We start from the raw sequence: 19619 nt of genomic DNA on the forward strand, positions 1-19619 counted from the left end.
CTGAAAGAGGATGGTGGTGGCGACTACCATGAGCAGCAGCTCCTACAGTCTCATGACCTGGCATGCCCATACAAGACCTATCATGTCCTACAAACAACATCTGACCTGAAGTCTCATCTCCCAATAGCCCACAATGGTTCTAGGGCAGTCAGTGACTGTGCATTCCTGAGCTACAATAAGAAGAACGTCATTATCTGCAAACACATTAGCAGTCAGAACAGGGATAAGAGCAATCTGGCACCTTCTCTACTGAAGCCAACAGCTGGTAGCAGTGCCAGAGAGAGAAAGTAAAGCTTTTTATTTCATCATGACCGTACACGGGTGCATCATTATATTTGTTACAATTATGATACTGAAAATACTGGTAAATACTGAAAGGCAAGTCCAGACCGGTCCTGACAAGTAAAACACATTTTACAGGATCCTAGTTTTGAAATTTTCAATTAGCCTTGCCTGTTTTTGGGTGGAGAGATTTCAACTCCTTCAGGTGAGGAGGTGTTACCTGATATTTTTGTTGATACCATGTTTATAGATGTAATCAGCCCATAGCTGAAGGCTGTGCAGGTAGAGAGAGATTGGGAAATTGCTATAGACAGTCAAGAAAGAACAGGCAGATAGTGCAGGAGTCCTCCTTAGTGCATCTCACTACCCGGCCTGTATTCCACGAGCTTTTTTTCTGGGTGAATAGCTGCAGCACAGCCCAGAGCACCGGGCCTGGCTCAGATGTGAAGGATGACAGGAGGAAATTTGGCAAAGCAATAAAGAGGGATTCATGGATTAAGGAACAAATATGCATTTCTGCAGCTGTGAATATGAATCCAGAATGGTATCGCCTTGATGCCTGAAGAAGGGTTTACGCTCGAAACGTCGATTCTCCTGCTCTTTGGATGCTGCCTGACCTGCTGTGCTTTTCCAGCAACACATTTTCAGTCAAGGATATCACAGCTGAGGGGGACAAAATGACCAGCCAACAGCTGAGATCCACATTGTGCAAACCATTCAGGCAAAGAGAGATGAAATCCTGCAATCAGAATTTATGGGGATAAGAAAAACTATCAAGCACACTTGATATTTTCCCACGCTGTAGTCTATCTGCACAATTTTGACCATACATTTATCTATATCACTTTGAAGGATACTTTTTATCCAACTACTAACTTGTTCTGCTCCTTTTTTTTGGATCATCAGCAAATTTGACGGCAATATAGCCTGCTCTTTCATCCGAATCACTAATATACATCATAAATATTTGTGGCCTCAACATTGTTCAAATGTCAGTTAGTACATCAACCTGCAAATGACTCACTGTATCTATTTATTTTTATTTTTTATGATGTGTGTAAAGGCAGCATTTCTTAATCATCCCTAATTACCCTTGAGATGAGTAGCCTGGTCAGCAATTCAGAGGGCGGTTAAGAGTCAACCAAATTGCTGTGCATCTGGAGGCACACGTAGGTCAGATCAGGTAAGGACAGCAGAGATATGAATGAACGTGTATTTTCAATGACAAATGATTATAGTCTCATGGCACCTTTTGTTGAGACTAGTTTTTAATTACAGATATATTAATTAACTTCACCAACTGCCATAGTAGGATTTGAATCTATCACCAGGGCATTAGCTTGGACTTTTAAAAAAATTTATTCACAGGATGTGGGCATTGCTGGCCAGGTCAGTGTTTTTTGCCCATCTCTAAATCCCCAGAATGCAGTTAAGTGTCAACCACATTGCTGTAGGTCTGGAGTCACATGTAGGCCAGAACAGGTAAGGATGGTAGTTTCCTTCCCTAAAGGATGTTAACCCTGAAATATCTTTTTTTGACAATTGACAATGGTTTCATGGTCATCATTAGATTCAACCTGACTCCATCTTTTTTCTGCCACTCTGGTCCTCACAGCTAACATCCCCATCTAGCTTTGTATCTTCAGCAGATGTAGATCCATTATTCTTAACAACAGTGCCAACATTGCAATGCTTAATCTGTTAACTTGAAAATGCCCCATATATCCTTCTGTTTTACTTCATCTTCATCAACTAATATTTTATCTGTGCTGATGTATGACATCAAGTCCATATTGCCTTATCATTGCCTTTAATGCAGTATTTCATTGAATAATCTTTGGAAATCTAGATAAGCTTCATTTACTGGTTCTCTTTACTCACCCTACTACGTACAGCCTCAAAGAATTCTGACACTTAACTGCATTCTGGTGATTTAGAGATGGGCAAAAAATACTGGCCTGGCCAACGATGCCCACATCCTGTGAATAAATTTTTAAAAAGCCCAAGTTAATGCCCTGGTGATAGATTCAAATCCCACCATGGCAGTTGGTGAAGTTAATTAACATATCTGTAATTAAAAACTCAACAAAAGGTGCCATGCGACTATAATCATTTGACAAGTGAAACCACACTGAGTTTGATAGTATGAGAATTTTTTAATTGCATTGTTCGGATTTACTTTATTGCAGATCCCAGCTTTTTCCAAATGTTTAATGTTAGGCTAAATCTCTCTCTATTTCTCTCTTCTTGAATTATGTTTTATGTCTTATGTTTTCTAGCTTCCAATTTGCTTAGGATGTTTTAGAATCGTGGTAGTTTTGGAAAATCATAACTAATGCATCCATTATCTCTGCAATTGCTTCTTATAGAACAGTAGGATATAGGCCAACAGATAATAGAAAATTGATGTTTTTTAGTCCTGAAAGTGTCTCTTATGCTTTTTTGCTCTGCTGTCATTAATTATTTCAAGCTCTTTGCTCTTATAAGTTCTTTGATTATTCTCTTTTTCTAGTCTATAATATGTTTCTTCTACTGTGGATACAGACAAAAATATTTGTTCAAATGTCTCTGCCATTTCATCATTCCCCAAGATAATTTCTCCTGTCCGTGCCCCTAAGGGACCAACATGTATTTTAACTATTTGCTTCCTTTTTTACACAGCTATAAAAGACTATATAATTTGTTTTTGTCTTGCTGTCATTTTACTTGTGTGCTATTTTTCTTAACTTTCTGTCAATGTTGTTGACAGCCCCATGCTCAGGTTAACCATTATCCTCTGCAACATTGTAAACTCCTTTGTTTAATTCATTACTGTGTAAAATCAAGCCCCGCTAACCTGGAGCTGTGATAAAATGTGAAAAGATTTCATTAAACCATCAAATTTACCTGACCTATAAACTCTGGTCAAAAGAATATACCAGATTTGTATTCATTATGAACAAATGGTCTTTAACTGATAGTAAGAAATAAATATAAATTACTAAATTAAAACTCTATGTGTCTGCCTTTAACGACTAAGACACATAGGTAGACACATGGATTTTAAGGACGAGAAAAAAACAAAGGGATAACAAAGTTCAATAGTGCCAACCTGGAGTACAGGATTGAGTAAGTGGTTTTAGTTTGCTGTCTTCCAGTTTCCTGATATCTTTTCATTTTGATTTGATTTGCTTTATTGTGGTCACATGTACCTAAATACAGTGAAAAGATTTGTGAGCAGTACGGGCAGATTATAGAAAACAAGGACATACAGATTACAGGGTGCTTAGACAGAGTGAAGCATACAAGATCATGGTTGCACAGGAGGTGTACCACGCAAGATCAACATTATTTGAAATTAGAGAGGTCCATTCAGCAATCAAATAACAGCAGGGAAGAAGCTGTTCTTGAACCTGTTGGTGAATGTGTTCAAGCTTCTGTATCTTTTGCCTGACGGAAGAGGTTGGAAGAGAGCATTACAAGACAGCAATATAAGATTGTCTGCAAATTTCAGTCTTTCATTTATCGTTGAGAATCGATCCTTTGAACACGTTGGAAAGTTTTATTTTCCCTTCCTTCAGCCGAGATATGAAAGAAACAGTTTACAGGAATGGGTGAGAATAGCTAGAAAAGATGGGGATTGCTGGTACTTTTCACAGACAGAAGGAAGTGAAGCAAAAACTTCAAGCTTTTCCTCAGAAGTTGGGCTTTTTCTGCTGCTCTTGCTTGCACACAGAACTGGTCTCCTCCTCAAAGGCCAATCCTAGCATTGTTCTCTCACATCCAAGTGGTTGATGGAAAAAAAACAACTAGTGTTTCCAGGCAGGTTTACCCTGAACAGAAAAAGTGAAGACAATGTGTCTGATTACAATGTGTCCCACACAGTAACAGTTTTTCATGGACCTGCTAGCTCCATTTACTTTGCAATCCACAATCAGAGATGCAAACATGATTTTTAAAACTGCACCCATTTTCCCCACAGTCCCTTTGAATTAAAGCAGGAGACCTGCAGTTTTAATCCACAGTCAAAAATAAAGAATATTAAGGATGTGGGTTTTAACTGTCCTTAACTTCTCTCTTAAGCCAAGGATGGATTTTTCTTGCTGAGATTTCTTTTTAAAATGATAAGTATTTTTATTGTTTCTTTAAATTACACCTGTTATTTATTTGTCAGCATAAGTTCTAGTCTGTTTACCCAATCAACCAAAGCCAGTTTCCTCTCATATCTATATAATTGGTTTTTATGTAGGATTAAAATTCTTGTTTGGGACTGGAATATGTCTTTTCCAAACTGAATATGGAATTGAACTGAACTATGATCACATTTTCCCTGTGTATCCTTTATCATTAGATTACTAATTACTGAAAATAGTTTCAACTCTAACTGGTACCACAATGTATTGTTCCAGAAAAATATCACAAAACCACTTCACAAACTCATCTTCCAGATGATCTTTGCTGACCTGATTGATTCAGTCTATGTGAAGATTAAAATCCTTAATAATGATTACATTGTTTAATGCTTTTTCAAATGGTATAACTCCTGTTAGCTGCCTATAAACTATACTACTAGCATATTCGGACTCTTGCGATTCCTAATCTCCACCCATGCTGATTCACTTTGCCAAGATCCTTTCTTATGAATGTCCTTACATTACTCTCTACTATTAGGGCTGTTCCTCTTCCTATTTAACTCTCTTTTCATAATTTTGTCTATGCCGAAATATTTATTTCCCAATCTTGGTCACCTTGTAACCATGTCTATATGATGACATCTTAATGGTTAATCAACCCAAGCACCGACAGACCACCCCAAACTTCCCTTGTCACTATTATTGTGGTCCTTTATTCCTCTTTGTCTCCTTCCACTATGTCAATTTCCTATCCAAGTCAATAATATTCTTGCATTTCATGAGTTTCACTTCCATCTAACAAGTATTATTATAAATGGCTGAAACAAATGAATTCTAAACTTCATTTAAATAATATCCAAAGATATTCCCTTTCTGTTAATTTCGCCACCCTTTCAAATAATTCAATTAATTTAATCAGGTATGAGTTACACTTTACAACTTCATGCTGGCTCTCTGATCAGCTGAAAATATCAAGGTATTCAGCTACCCTATTAATTATCAATACTTGCAATTTCTTGACACAAAATATTAGGCTTAATGGTCTCTAATTCCCTTGCTTCCCACACATGTCACTTTACTGAAACTGCAGATGACATGCACAACTTTTCAAGCTAAATAAATGGTTGCTAAGTTCAGAGAACTTCAGAAGCTCGTAGCATTTCTATAACGTTCTCATCTACTAATGATATAGAAAAATATTTAGTTCTGATTTGTCACCATTATGTTTAGTACCATTATGTTTTCTCATAGTTCTTATTTTGCTCAATTTGCTGTCCCTGATTCAATATTAGTTCCCTCGGGATTTCGAACACGCTAATTTCTTCTTCAACTGTAAATTCTGATGTCAACAATTTTCACTGGCAACATCACTGATTAATCTTTAATCATTCATGTCAAACCATTCTTTGATCTCCTAAATGAAAACAGTTCTAATTATTCTTACTTTTTCCTTGTAATTATATATCCTCATACTATGCAACATCCTAGTGAACCTCTAAAGTTTCAGCATCTTCCTGTATAGCGGACCCAATCACAGCAGCTGTGGTCTAGTAAAGGTTTTGTTTAGATTTGTAAATGCTTATTGTTCCATTCTGTACACTTGTTATTTGACCCATTTCATTTCATTTTCTTTTATGATCTTATCCATTTGAATAGCTGCATTAATGTCTTGCAAACCTGAACCCCAAATCATAATTCCAATCACCTAGCTGTTAAAATATGATCACATTTTAAACTAGAATGCAACATCTGTCATTAAGTTGCAGAGAACTCCACTGCACCTTTTATAATCCTGTCCACCATCTCATCAACATCCCCTGCAGCGCCCTCCATTCTCACAAATCTTTCATCATGTCTCTAGTTTATTTCCAGATTATTGAGAGACAGTGAAGAGTTATAGCCCCAGAACTGAATCCTTGAAGATTCCACAGTGTAGTTCCAACCACATTTAAAATTTGCCCTGAGTTCCTACTCTATTGCCTATCTTCTAAGCAACTTTAAATCCAATATTCCACATTACCTCTAATTCCATTCCCCTCAATCTCTGCCTTTCCTCTCCTACCCAAATGGCCCCAAACTGAGGTTTTGGTCTTGGCCTCCTTGTTTATGACACCTTAAATGTGACTGATTTATATGGAAACAGTTTTGGATTTATTTTAACTAGACGATCCTTGCTTTTCTTTAGGGAACACCATGGAACAAATGCTACAGACCGTCCTCTTCCTGTCTGCAGTAGAATCTGCTTTCGCCAGACAACCCAGTCAACCTACCATCAACGTAGCTGTTGTACTCGGAGGATCTTGGTACCACATGGAAATCAGGGGCAGCTTTAATCAAGAGACCTTCCAGGACCTGCCTGTACAAATCAACACCGTCACAGTAGTAGTTAACAACACCAATCCCAGCAGCCTGATCACTCACATCTGTGATGCACTGGCCAAATCCAGGATCCATGCTGTTATTTTTGAGGACGATATTGAATCTGAGGCTGTGGCACAAATTCTGGATTTTACCTCTGCAGAAGTGTCAGCTCCAATCATAGGGATGAGTGGAGGCTCTACTGTTGTGCTCACTCCAAAGGTTAGTTCCAGTTCCAGTCTCACAAGCAAAACTCCAGTTTTTTTTAAAGGGCTATGCTGAAGCCACACCTGGAATATCATGTGCAATTTAGCTTTGCATATTTAACAAAGGCTATAATTGCATCAGTGATGATGCAGTTAATGATGTGCACCTGGCAGAAAGGTGCTGAGTTATGATGAAAAGCTGAGTTGATTGGGTCTGTAATTTTTGGCATTCAAAAGAACGAGAGATGATTTCATTGTAATATATAATATTCCAAAGGGGTTTCACAGGACAGTCACTGGGGCATTGTTGTGCCTGGCTAAAACATAGGGGCACTGTCTCAGGAAAAAGAGCTGATTGTTTAAGACAGACTTGATGAAAAACATCTTCATTCGAAAGTTTGTGAATATTTGGAATTCTCTCTCTCAAATTGTTGTGTTTCTACACAGTTAAACTTAATCAAGGCTGAGTTGGCAGAATTTTGATCTCACAGAATGTAAGGTACAAAAGTGGAAATGGGAGAGGTTTAGCCCTGATTTTATCAAATGGTGGAGCAGACTCAAGAGGCAATATAGATTACTCCTATTTCTATTTCTTTTGTTCATTGAACAAACCTTCTGCTGATTGTTGCTGATTATATCTCCCCTTCCTGCATTGCACACATTCATTATTTTTCTCTAGCAAAGCTTGACAAAGGTAAGCTATCCCTTTTCATTCTTGCTAATCTGTTTGCAACCTTTAATACGTTGGATACCTTAAACCAATCTGTTCAGACTGCTATGACACACTTCTGGAGTAGATGGAACTTGAATCAGAGCCTCCTGGTTCAAAGTCAGGGACACCACCACTGTACCACAAGAGCACCCCCCTCCCATCAATATGTTTGATCACATCATTGTTTTGTTCTTTATTTAAAACCCATAAGTGCTATTATGCACAACTGAGTGACTATTTCACTACCAAAATCTCTGACTTTTTATTGCTTTATTTTAAACTAGTGTCTACCACCAGTTAATCAATCAAGTAGCTAATTGAATAGTTACAAGCAAAGCCTATTATGGGCAACACAAACCGTCAAAGGTTTGGGCAGGTAGGGAGACCAGCAAGGGGCTAAATCAAAATTGAGTTGGAGGGGGAGATAAAGTACTGTATCCCCAGCCTACATAATTTTGAATATGTTGGTAGTTAATAAACTCTATTCGCAAAGAAAGGTCTCTTGGTTTCTGTCTCACCAACTGGTTTGGATCCAAAATGATATTGGTAGCAGAAGGTGGTTTCTGAAAGTTGCAGATTGAAGACTAAAAGTTCTTTTTAAACAGAATATTGTAATTGGAATTACTTTGGAGTAGGGTGGATGAAAACAAGTCCATAGTTTTGAGGTTTGACTTCCCATTGATGGCTTGTATAAAAGACCTTTTGATCAATAAACAAACTAAGTGAATATGTGGAGATAGGTTAAATCTTTACCAAGAAAAAGAGCAAGGCATGACCTTGGTTTTGTTACTTTCTAATAAAAGCATGTTCAAAGTATTCCTGGAGTTCAAAGATCAACAATTGGACACTGAGGAAGATGTGCAAATTCTACTAACATTTACGGATAAAATTTAAAAGAAAGATGGCTTATGAAATGCACGAGGCGTGGTCAGACGTTCATAAATTTAGTAAACAGGTTGGATATTCTATAGAAGAAAATATAATGGAATTTAACAGACAATACACAAAGTTGTTTAAATTCTACTTGAACAGCCCTAATTCAGTGCTTGACTTTAAACTTTGGACAATGTTAAGGCATTGAACACAAATAGGTTCAGTAGAATTAAATTTTAAGAAAGCAGCTTGCTTTCGGAACACATACCAGAATTCCTAACAAAATTTCCTGGGAAGACATTAATTCCCAGTGGCCTTCATAGGACATTCAGCTGAACTCAAATAAATAAGCAATTCAAGTAGTGGGGTTAGAGATACCCTGAGTAATTATAACAGAGACTGAGAAACTAGCAGAAGAACAAATCCCAGAAATGTCTAGGGTATGGTTACTGGCAACTCTATGGTATTATACAATGAATTATCTTAAACTGAATAACAAAGATTTTCAAAATTATACATGATCTGGAAGGTTCAGAAGAGGAAGAGGTGATACTGATCGGGCAGAGGGCATTGTACTAGTTACAAGAAACTTCATTCCAATAATCAACATTTTAGTCAGACTCATTCAGTTGCACTGTGCTGGACAGTGAATGCACATCCACACCATGTGGAATGGATTGGATAAAATGCTGTCTGGATTATTTAAATAATAAGGACTAAAGTGATTGTTCAGGAAGTTAAGAGCTTCAGACTTGTGATTGACAGCATGCTAAATCATTAAAAAGAGTAGTGATTCAATGTAAAATAGCACGGATGAACAAATTTACCAGCACAGGCATAATGTTCACTCCTACTGTTAAGCAGGCTTTCTATGAAAGGAGCTCAAAAGGAAACCAGACATTGAACACAATAGGCAGTTGTTTCTGATGTCAGTGGGATTAGAATTTACACAATCTGAAAGTTATGGTATTTCTCCAAAAGACCTAGCTTCCTTAATCAAAATTTAGTGCCACCATTATAGGGGGAGCAGAAAGTACAAATACTGATTAAGTGTACAGGTTGAGGGATAGAAGGTAAGATCCATGAATTCACATAATGACGTAAAGATGTGGAAGACCAGAAAATACAGCACAAGTTCTGAACATGGACCATGGGAAAAATAACAAACTTACAAAAGGAGTTCTGATCATAGTTGGAAGAACCTTGCTATAGTAGTCCAGAAAAAGCTATGATGGCGAATAGAGGTCATTGTTTGACAAAAAGAGAAAAACAAGAACATGGATCAGGCTGGAAATACCACATGAAGTAAGATCAATACGTTTCAGTGGCTACAAAGAAAATAGAATATAAGTTGATAAAATTTGCCAACCAAAAACAATTGGATAGCTGGAAAGAATTTGTGTATACATTAAGGTACAGCAGCGGGAGTGGTGAGAGCATGGACAAGGGAAGGTAAATTTCCTTCTTAAAGATTTGCCTCATGAATAGACGGGGCAAAAGCTCAACAGGAGAGGACGCAGACACAGGGATTTCTGAACACGTGGACTGATATATTTGGACTGTGGCTAAACCCAAGATACTACACGTATAATGTTTCCCACCTGTCCTCCTCCTGTAACCAAAACAAAAGACTGTGTGTGGAGGGATGGTAAGGTCATTTATTCAATCTCTCTTGGTAATTTAGAACAGAGGGGATGGAGGCTAGGGCAGTTGCATGCTCCTCTTGCAGGATGTGGGCCGTAAGGGTCACCACTGGTGTCCCTGCTGACTTCACCTGTGAGAAGTGCACCCAACTCCAGCTCCTCACAGACCATGTTAGGGAACTGGAGCTGGAACTGGATGAACTTCAGATCATTTGGGAGGTTGAGGGGGTGATAGAGAGAAGTTATAGGGAGGGAGAGGGAATAGGCAGACAGTGCAGGGATCCCCTGTAACCGTGTACCTCAATAATAAGAATATTACTTTGGATACTATTGTGGGGGGACCTAGCAAGGGAAAGCCACAGTGGCCAGATTTCAGGCACTGAGCCTGGCTCTGTGGCTCAGAAGGGAATTTGGTGGGGGGGAGGGGGGTTGGAAATAGGAGTACGTTAGTGAAAAGAGGCTCAATGGTGAGAGGAGCAGACAGGAGATTCTGTGGTTGCAAATGAGGTTCCAGGTGGTATGTTGCCTCCCAGGTGCCAGGGTCAAGGATTGAGTCTACAGGATTCTTAAGAGGGAGGGGGAGTAGCCAGAAGTCGTGGTACAGATCGGCAACATTGACATAGGTAAGGATAGGGAATAGAGAAGGTTGGAAACTAAAAGGCATGACAAGCGGAGTAGTAATCTCAGGATTGTTACCGGTGCCACAGGCTAGTGAAACTAGAAACAGAGCGAGTGCAGATGAACACGCAGCGGCAGCGCTGGTGTAGGAGGAAGGGCTTCAGATATGTGGATCATTGGGATATCTTCTAGGGACGGTGGGATCTGTACAAGAAGGACAGGTTGCAACTGAACTGGAGGAGCACCAATATCCTGGGCAGGAGGTTTACTATAGCTCTTCAGGAGGGTTTAAACTACATTGGCAGGGGTTGGTGGAAACCAGAGCTACAGATCAGATGATGGAGTAGGTAGTGAACAGCCAGACACAGCATGCAGAGAGTCTGTGAGGAGGATTAGACAATTGATAGGGTAAAGGTGCAGTCAGTGTGATGGTGAAGTGTGTCTATTTTAATGCAAGAAGTATGAGGAATAAGGGTGACGAACTGAGAGCATGGATCAGTACTTGGAACCATGATGTTGTAGCCATTACGGAGACTTGGATATCACAGGGGTAGGAATGGTTGTTGGATGTTCCAGGATTTAGATGTTTCAAAGGAATGAGGGGCGGATAAAAGAGGTGGGGGAATGGCATTGCTAATCAGTGATAGTATCACATCTTCCGAAAGGGAGGTCATCAAGGAGGGTTTGTCTACACTGTCAGTATGGGTGGAAGTCAGAAACAGGAAAGGAGCAGTCACTTTATTGGGAGTTTTTTACAGAGCCCCCAATAGCAACAAAAACACGGAGAAGCAGACTGAGAGGCAGAATTTTAACAAGTGTATAAGTAACAGGGTTGATGCCATGGGTGACTTTAACTTCACTAATATTGATTAGAACATCTTTAGTTCAAATAGTTTGGATGGAGAAGGTTTTGTCAGATATGTCCAGGAAGGAGTTTTGACTCTATATGTAGATAGGCTGACTAGAGGGGAGGCCATATTAGATTTTGTACTTGACAACAAACCAGGCCAAGTGGTGGAAGCAGTTTGGGGGAACAGAGGGATCTTGGGGTCCATGCCCATAGATCCCTCAAAGTTGCCACCCAAATTGATGGAGTTGTTAAGAAGGCATATGGTGTGTTTGGCTTTCATTAGCAGAGGGATTGAGTTTAAGAGTCCTGGTTAGACCACACTTGGAATATTGTGTTCAATTCTGGTTACCTCATTATAGGAAGGACATGGAAGCTTGAGAGAGGGTACAGAGAAGATTTACGAGGATGTTGCCTGGACTGGAGTGGATGTCTTATGAAGTAAGGTTGAGGTAGCTAGGGCTTTTCTCATTGCAGCAAAGAAAGATGAGAGGTGGCCTAATAGAGGTGTACAAGAATTTGAGAGGCATAGATAGAGTGGATAACTAGAGGGCTTTCCCAGGGCAGAAATGGCTATCAAGAGGGTGCATACTTTTAAACTGATTGGAGGAAGGTTTAGGGAAGGTGTTAGAGGTAGGTTCTTTACACGGAGAGTGGTGGGTGCGTGGAATGCATTGCAGTGGTAGTAGAGTCAGATACATTAGGGACATTTAAGTGACTCTTGGATAGGCACATGGATGACAGTAAAATGAAGGGTATGTAAGTTAGTTTTATCTTAGAGTAGGATAAAAGGTTGGCACAGCAGTGAGGGCTGAAGGGCCTGTACTGTGCTGTACTGTTCTATGGGGGAACAGCCAAACAAATGGGTATTCACAGAAAATGTTCTTTCTAATAGGATATTGAGTTGAAACGGAGTTGAAAAGGACTGAAGCATCTGCAGTCCTCACTTTCTCCTCATTTCTAATAGGATATGTCAAGATAAAGTCCGACTAAAGGATCAAGGGTTTAAAGAAAAACATGGTAATCAAGAGGTTATAAGTGGACTCCCCTACTGGAGGAAAAGGGATCTTAAAGATCTTCCTACCTCTATTCACAACATACTCCTGGAAGTGAAAATTGATCAATGCAACAATTGCATTGTTACAGGATGAAAACTTTCAATGGGAAGTATTTTTGAAGTCACTTTAAGAAGCAAGTGATAAGGAAGCGAAGCTATAGAAAATAAACAAATATGTTTATGGGCTGAATTGCAGCGAGGTTTTGCTATTTTTCAAGTAAAGATAAAATTACTGCAAATGCTGGATATCTTGGGAAAAAGACAGAATAGTCTGGAGAAACTCAGCAGAAGTGACAGCATCTGTGGAGAAAGAAACAGAGTTAAAGTTTGTGTCTGCATGTTTACACCAGAACTGATACCAATTCTGAAGAAAAGTCATACTGGACTTGAAACATTGACAGTGTTTCTCCCCCCACAGATGCTACCAGACTTACTGAGTTTCTCCAGAATATTCTGCGTTTGTTTGGTATTTCTCAATTAGGTCTGTCCTGATCAAAAATAAATTGCATTCAACTTATAGCAGACCTAGCAATTTTCTACAGGAATTATAAAGAGACACATCAATTTTCTGTCAGGAGATTCTACAGAACTTGAGCAGTAGATAAAATTTTTAAAAATGGGAAATTTAAATTTAGAGATAGGCTTGGGGGTTGGTGGAAGGAGTTTTAAACATACAGGGTTAGACACTGAGCAGAATAAATCAGGAGCTTCCTTGGAGCAAATTACCCTGATAAATTGGGTCAGCCCTCAGACAAAGATGATTTTATGTCCAAGGAAGATATAGCCCTGACAAGAGGTTTATTCAAATAGTTAATCGGATCATCCAGTTTGACTAGAACTGATGCCAGTATTAGAATTTGAAGACTACAATGAAACATGAGGAAGTCTTGGGAGCAAACAAGACATCAAAGAAGGTAAATTCCAAAAAATAGACAGTGAAATATCCAACCCTGAGTCACCCAGAAGTTATGAAGAGCGTCCTTTTTCAGTGATGCTTCACATGGCAACCTATTCTAAATGGCTCTTTCTAGAATGGCAAGATTTATCATGGTCTCTGTTGGAAAGATTAACAAATGTTGCCCATTGGTTTGGGAAGCCAAGAAACAAAAAGGTTAATTTGAAGTATCTTACCAGCTGAAACATTGGCGCTGTAGGCGTTATAGCTCCAGGGTGTATTTATTGCCAAATGCTGAAGAAAATCCTATGCAATCTAACATCTTGATCACAGAATTTTTCTTTGACACCACTTGGCCTTAAGTCTGGCTTTAGCCTTATGTCTCAATGGGAAGAACGTTATCTGTGAATATCCATCTTTTTGGTAAGGCTAACTTAAGAAAAGTTTGTCAATTGAATATTATGGAATATGAAGAAAAGTAATTTTATTACTGATCAGTAATGTTTTAAAGTAGGATACAGAATTATTTTTCTAAATGTTTACCAGGGTTTTTTTTTTAAAAAAGAAGCTTTATTTAATGGCATCACATATAGACAGGGTGGTTAAAAAGGCATTTGGCACACTTGCCTTCGTTGCTCAGTCCATTGAGTATAGGAGTTGGGACGTCGTGGTCAGGTTATACCGGACATTAGTTTGGAATACTGTGTCCTGTTCTGGTCAGCCAGTTATAGGAAGGATATTACTGTATAAAAGTAAATTAACAAAGTACAAGCACTGCCCCCAACAAGAACAAAAGAGAATAGTAAGTCGCAGGGAAAGAGGGCAGGGTTTAAATTAAAATGGATGTCATAGAATCACTCTTGTGTGAAAAGAGGCCATTCAGTCCACCAAATCTGCACTGATCCTCCAAATAGTATCTCACCCAGACCCATAACCCCACCCTATCCCGTACAAGGTACTCACCTAAACGGATTGAACAGATAGTCATTGATGCAACACCAAAGCCAGATTCTGGAGGTAAGCTCAGAGCTGCTTGCTTCCTCTGTATCTCATCCTGCTTAGGCAGTTAAATCAGTTTCTGCCTCTCATTCCTGAAGAGACCTTGCCCATGCAGCCTCATGGAGAGTTCAGAGAGGGGCATTGCTGTATTGTAGGGATTTTATGGTCTTTCTTCTCATGTGCCGGCAGCACAGTGGCACAACGGTTAGGACTGGTGCCTCACCATGCTCGGGACATGGGTTCAATTCTACCCTTGGAAGACTGTATGGAGTTTTGCACATTCTCCTGTTCTCTGCATAGGTTTCTGTCAGATGCTCCAGTTTCATTTCAGTCCAAAGATGTGCAGGTTAGGCCATTGGCCATGGTGTTCAGGGGTGTGCAGGTTAGATGGTTGGCTAGGATAGAAGCCCATGTGGGGTTACAGAGATGGGGAGGAGGGTTGGTCTGAGAGCGATGCTCTTCAGAATGGCCTCTTTCTGCACTGTAGGTATCCTACCATTCAATGATTCATCATTGCGTGTAGTCAGTCAATTGTTAAGTTAAATGGTTTCTGCCCCCAGTTCTGATAGTAGCTGCAGGCTAGCTACAACACAGCCTCTAGTATCAGTTTCTCTGCAGATCTGACAGTAAAATCTCTGGCATCCTCATGTCGGATTGTGTGCATATTTGATGTTTGAGAATGTGATCCAGAGGTCAGACTCTGTAGTCCTGATAGATTCTTTGTTGTTCTGATGTCAGATTCTGTGTTCGCCTGATACTGCAACTCTGGCATCCTCATGGCAGATTCTGTGTAGGCTTGATGTTAAAACCTCTATAGGCCTGATGTCATACTCTGTGTGGACCAGCTTTTGACAGATGCTGTACACTTATAAATCGGCAGATTCTGTGTTGACCTGATTTCAGATTTTTTGTAAAAGCAGAATACTACTGATGCTGGAGATTTAAAATAAAAACAAAGTAGTGGAAACAACTGCCGGGTTTGGCAGTATCTGTGGATAGAAAGAAAAATACAGAGAATGTTTTGAATCTAATACAAATTTTCTTCAGAAACAAAATTCAGATTTAATTTGGTTCTCACCCAGACGCAATTTTCACAGTGAAGGGTACCATTCAGTCCATTGTGTCTGTAATGGCTCTCAAAATAAGCAATTCATCGCAAAACGTTTCCCTGCCTTCTCACAGTAATAACCCTGCATATTCTGTCCTTTCACAAAAGGAGTATTACCCTTTTCAATGCCTTTCCTGAACCTAACTTCACACACTCTCAAGTCATGTATTGCAGATCTTAACCGCCTGCTTGCTTGTACAGTTTTCCCGAATTACTTTAAATCTGTTCTCTCTGTCCTCTCCCTATTTCTCCCATTTTACTTTGTCCAGGCCCCTTATGATTTTGAATACCTCAAAAACATCTCCTCCTGACCTTCTCTTCACCAAAGAAAATGATCCCAACTTTTTCGATCTATCTTCATAGCTGAAGTTCCTCATCCCTGAAACCATTCTCATGTGAATCATTTCTTCACTCCCTGATGTCTTCACACATCCTCCCCAAATTGTGGTACACAGAAATGGATGGAATATTCCAACTTGGGACAGCTAGTCCAATGTAAGTTCAACATCACTGCCTTGCTTTTCTATCTTATATATAAAGCCTGAGGTACTGTCCTGTCACCTTCAGTGACTTATCTATGTGGAGACATAGATCCATCTCCTCCACCATTCACTTTAGAATTGCACCTTTTATTTTACATTGTGTTTCATTTCTTCCTACCAAAATGAATCAGCTCATATCACTACATATTGGTAGATGATATTCAGTTTATTGCTAGCAGCAGGCTCTAGGCAGATCACATGTGGGAGTTTGTATAAGGAGACTGATGCAATTAGACAGTTAAATAATATGCTAACCTTACTTGCAAGGGGGTTAGAATACAAGACTATAGAAGTGTTGCTAGATTTTTGATGACCACACTTGGAATACTGTATGACGTTTGGTCTCAATACTTAAGGGTAGGTATGCTTCACTTGTAGGTGACAAGTTCAAAGGTCACCTGATATGTTTCTGGGATGTTATTGTTGTCCTATGATTTTTTTCCCTCATTTGTTCAGGAAATGCTTTTACCACTGGCTAGGCCAACAATTATTGCCCGTTCCTAATTGCCCTGGAGAGAGGTGGTGGTGAGCTGCCTTTTTGAACTACTGCAGTCCTGGAGTTGTCAGGATATCCACAATGCTGTTAGGATGGGAGCGTAAGTAAAATGGAATTTAGAAGAAAGGAAGCTGAGTTTATTGAAGCATACAAGGTTCTTAAGGGGCCGATAGGGTAGATACTGATGGTTTCCCAGTTTGGGGAATGTAGAGCACAGAGGCACAGTCTTGGGATAACGGGTTGACCAATCAGACTGAAATGCGGAGACAGACCTTATATTAGTGGGTTATGAATTGTTGAAATTTTCTACTCCGTAAAATTCTACATGCTCCATTATTGAATATATTCAAGGTTCAAACAGACAAACTTTAGAGAATCTCTGAGCACAGAGGGATATGACAGCAGGTGGAAAAGTGGGATTGAGGCAGACGGTCAGCCCTGATCACATTGAATTCTGGAATCCTAGAGCAGGCTTCAAGGTCAAACAGTTTCCTCCTGCTCCTTTCTTAAATTCTGACGTCAGATTCTGTTCATATTTCGTAATGTTAGGCCCTGTGCAAAGACAATGTCGGTGTGTGACGTAAGACATTGCAATATATGAGACACTATAATATTATCAACTAACCTCAGAACATGGGGTTGAGACTCAGAAAAAGTGTCCAACCCAGGGGACACGACATTAACAGTTACATTAAGTATGAGTACGGCTTACAGGAGCTGGTTTTTCAGAAACTTGACCCAATTTTACAGCATGCTCTGAAAAGGCCAGAGGAAACATTTGGATGTAAAGTAATTTGCTCAAAGCTGCAGACTGCTTTTTCACAGACAAGAATTCCATATATATTGTGAGAAGAAACATTTTTAGTATGGTTTCAATAATCTGTTCAGAATACTTGGACTAGATAACTATTATGAACAGCTCTGATCATTACTGATGGCTAACAAATACATACCAGTGAGGAGCTTCTGAATGTCAATTTGCAAAGTAGGGATGCAAGAGGTGTTGCGGCACACTGTTTCTACTTCTGGATCATGAAAGTCCTGGTTCAAATCCCATTTGTCCAAGATCTGTGTCATGACAGGTTGATTGAAAGTCATTTTGTTTATACAAACCAGAGATAGAATGATTCAAGAGAGTCAAGGAAAAAGCCTAGAATGAGGGAAGGGAAGATGATAGGATTTTAGATAAGATTCAAGTTATCTACATGGGAACATCAATATGCCATTCAGACCCTGGAGCCTGTTTTGCTATTCAATGAGATAATGATTGATCTATGACCTTACTCTATAAAGCTGTGTTGGCCGATATCACTTAGTACCTTTGTTTAATGAAAAATCAATCTCAGATTTAAAATTAACAACTGATCCTGCAGTTTGTGGAAGGGAATTCCAGATGTCTGCTACCCTCTGTGTAAAGATGTACTTCCTAACATCTCTCTTGAACAGTCTGCCCCAATTTCTCAGAATCTGCCCCAACAGTAGAAATAGTTTATCTTTTTCTACATTGTTTTTTCCTGTTCATATCTTGATAATTTCAATCTTGTCTGTAATATTATTGATTCTAGTCACCCTAACTTGCCATTTAATTTTGGTTCAAACTAGATATTAACCAATTGAAGACAAAAGTGAACTTTGAATATATTGAAAGAAAATGGTAGACATGCAACTGAAGATAACTATTAACAGATTTATAGGGGTGATCTGTACACAAAAGTGTTACTCCATTGGAATCCTTCTCTGCCAAATGTTTCTCTAGGAATTCTGTCTGACAGAATCTTCAGTCTACGTCTAGATTGGAAGCACATCAGAGTCTTTAATTTTAACCATGAAATTAATTACCTTATTCTGAGTTGAATTCAGTGTAACTTGATAATTGGTCAATTTTATGATTTAAATATTTCATTTAGGTCCCAATTATTACAGTCACCTATGCTTACTATCCCAGGCTCCCAGGCAAGAGTAAAGTAGTGATATGCATTGAAGCTCTTTTGGTTTGGTGGTAGTATTCTACCTCTGACCCAGGAGGCACGGATTCAAGTCCCACCTGCTTGAGAGGTGTGCAGTAACGTTTCTGAACAGGTTGACTATAAATATCAAGATGGTGATATGAAAGTGCTTTTGTGGAACAGTGATAATGTCCCTACCTCGGAGACAGGTGGCTTAGGTTCAAGTTCCATCTGCTTCAGAGGTGTGCCATAGCATCTCTGAACAGGTTGTTTCCAAAATATATATACAATGCTAATGTGGGGCTCGTATGGTGTAGTTGTAGTGTCTGTATGTCTGGGCCAGGAGACCCAGGATTGAGTCCTACCTGCTCCAGGTGCTATAATATATTTGAACAGTTTGATTGGAAAATACCTAGAATGGTAATGTGAAGGCATCATCTGGTGTAGTGGTAGTATCCCTACCTCTGGGCCAGGAGACTAAGAATCGAATCCCACCTGCTCCAGAAGTATATAAAACATCTCTGAACAGATTTATTAGAAAATATCTGCAATGGTGATGCCCTACCTTTGGCTTTGAAAGCCTAAGATTCAAATGCTAATTTCTCCAGCGGTGTGTCATAGCATCTCTGAACAAGTTGATTAAAGATATCTGCAATGGTGATATTGGGCTCTCATGGCACAATGATAATGTCCCTACTTCAGCACCAGGAGGCCTGGGTTCAGGCCCCACCTGCTGCAGAGGTATGCAACATCTCTGGACAGGTTGATTTGAAAATATCTACATTAGAGGTGTTTACAGCATCTGCCAAACTAATTTTGGATAATGCTCCCATGTTTAGAAATGTTCCAATTATATCAATTCTCTGTACGGTCATGTAGTTCTCTTGTAGGCTAATCAAGGTCAGCAGGATTAATTACTAACATA

General features: G+C 39.4%; 1 protein-coding gene across 1 annotated transcript in view; it reads left to right on the plus strand.

Annotated features, from left to right (window-relative positions):
- Nucleotides 1-6587: 6587 nt before the first annotated feature.
- grin2cb (glutamate receptor, ionotropic, N-methyl D-aspartate 2Cb) overlaps nucleotides 6588-19619 on the plus strand; it is an 84889-nt gene continuing 71857 nt past the window's right edge. The window contains exon 1 of the mRNA XM_060844834.1: nucleotides 6588-6974. Coding sequence (XP_060700817.1) covers nucleotides 6588-6974 — 387 coding nt within the window. The remainder of the gene's footprint in view (nucleotides 6975-19619) is intronic.

The sequence above is a fragment of the Hemiscyllium ocellatum genome, chromosome 25, assembly GCF_020745735.1.
Source record: "Hemiscyllium ocellatum isolate sHemOce1 chromosome 25, sHemOce1.pat.X.cur, whole genome shotgun sequence".
Classification (NCBI taxonomy): domain Eukaryota; kingdom Metazoa; phylum Chordata; class Chondrichthyes; order Orectolobiformes; family Hemiscylliidae; genus Hemiscyllium; species Hemiscyllium ocellatum.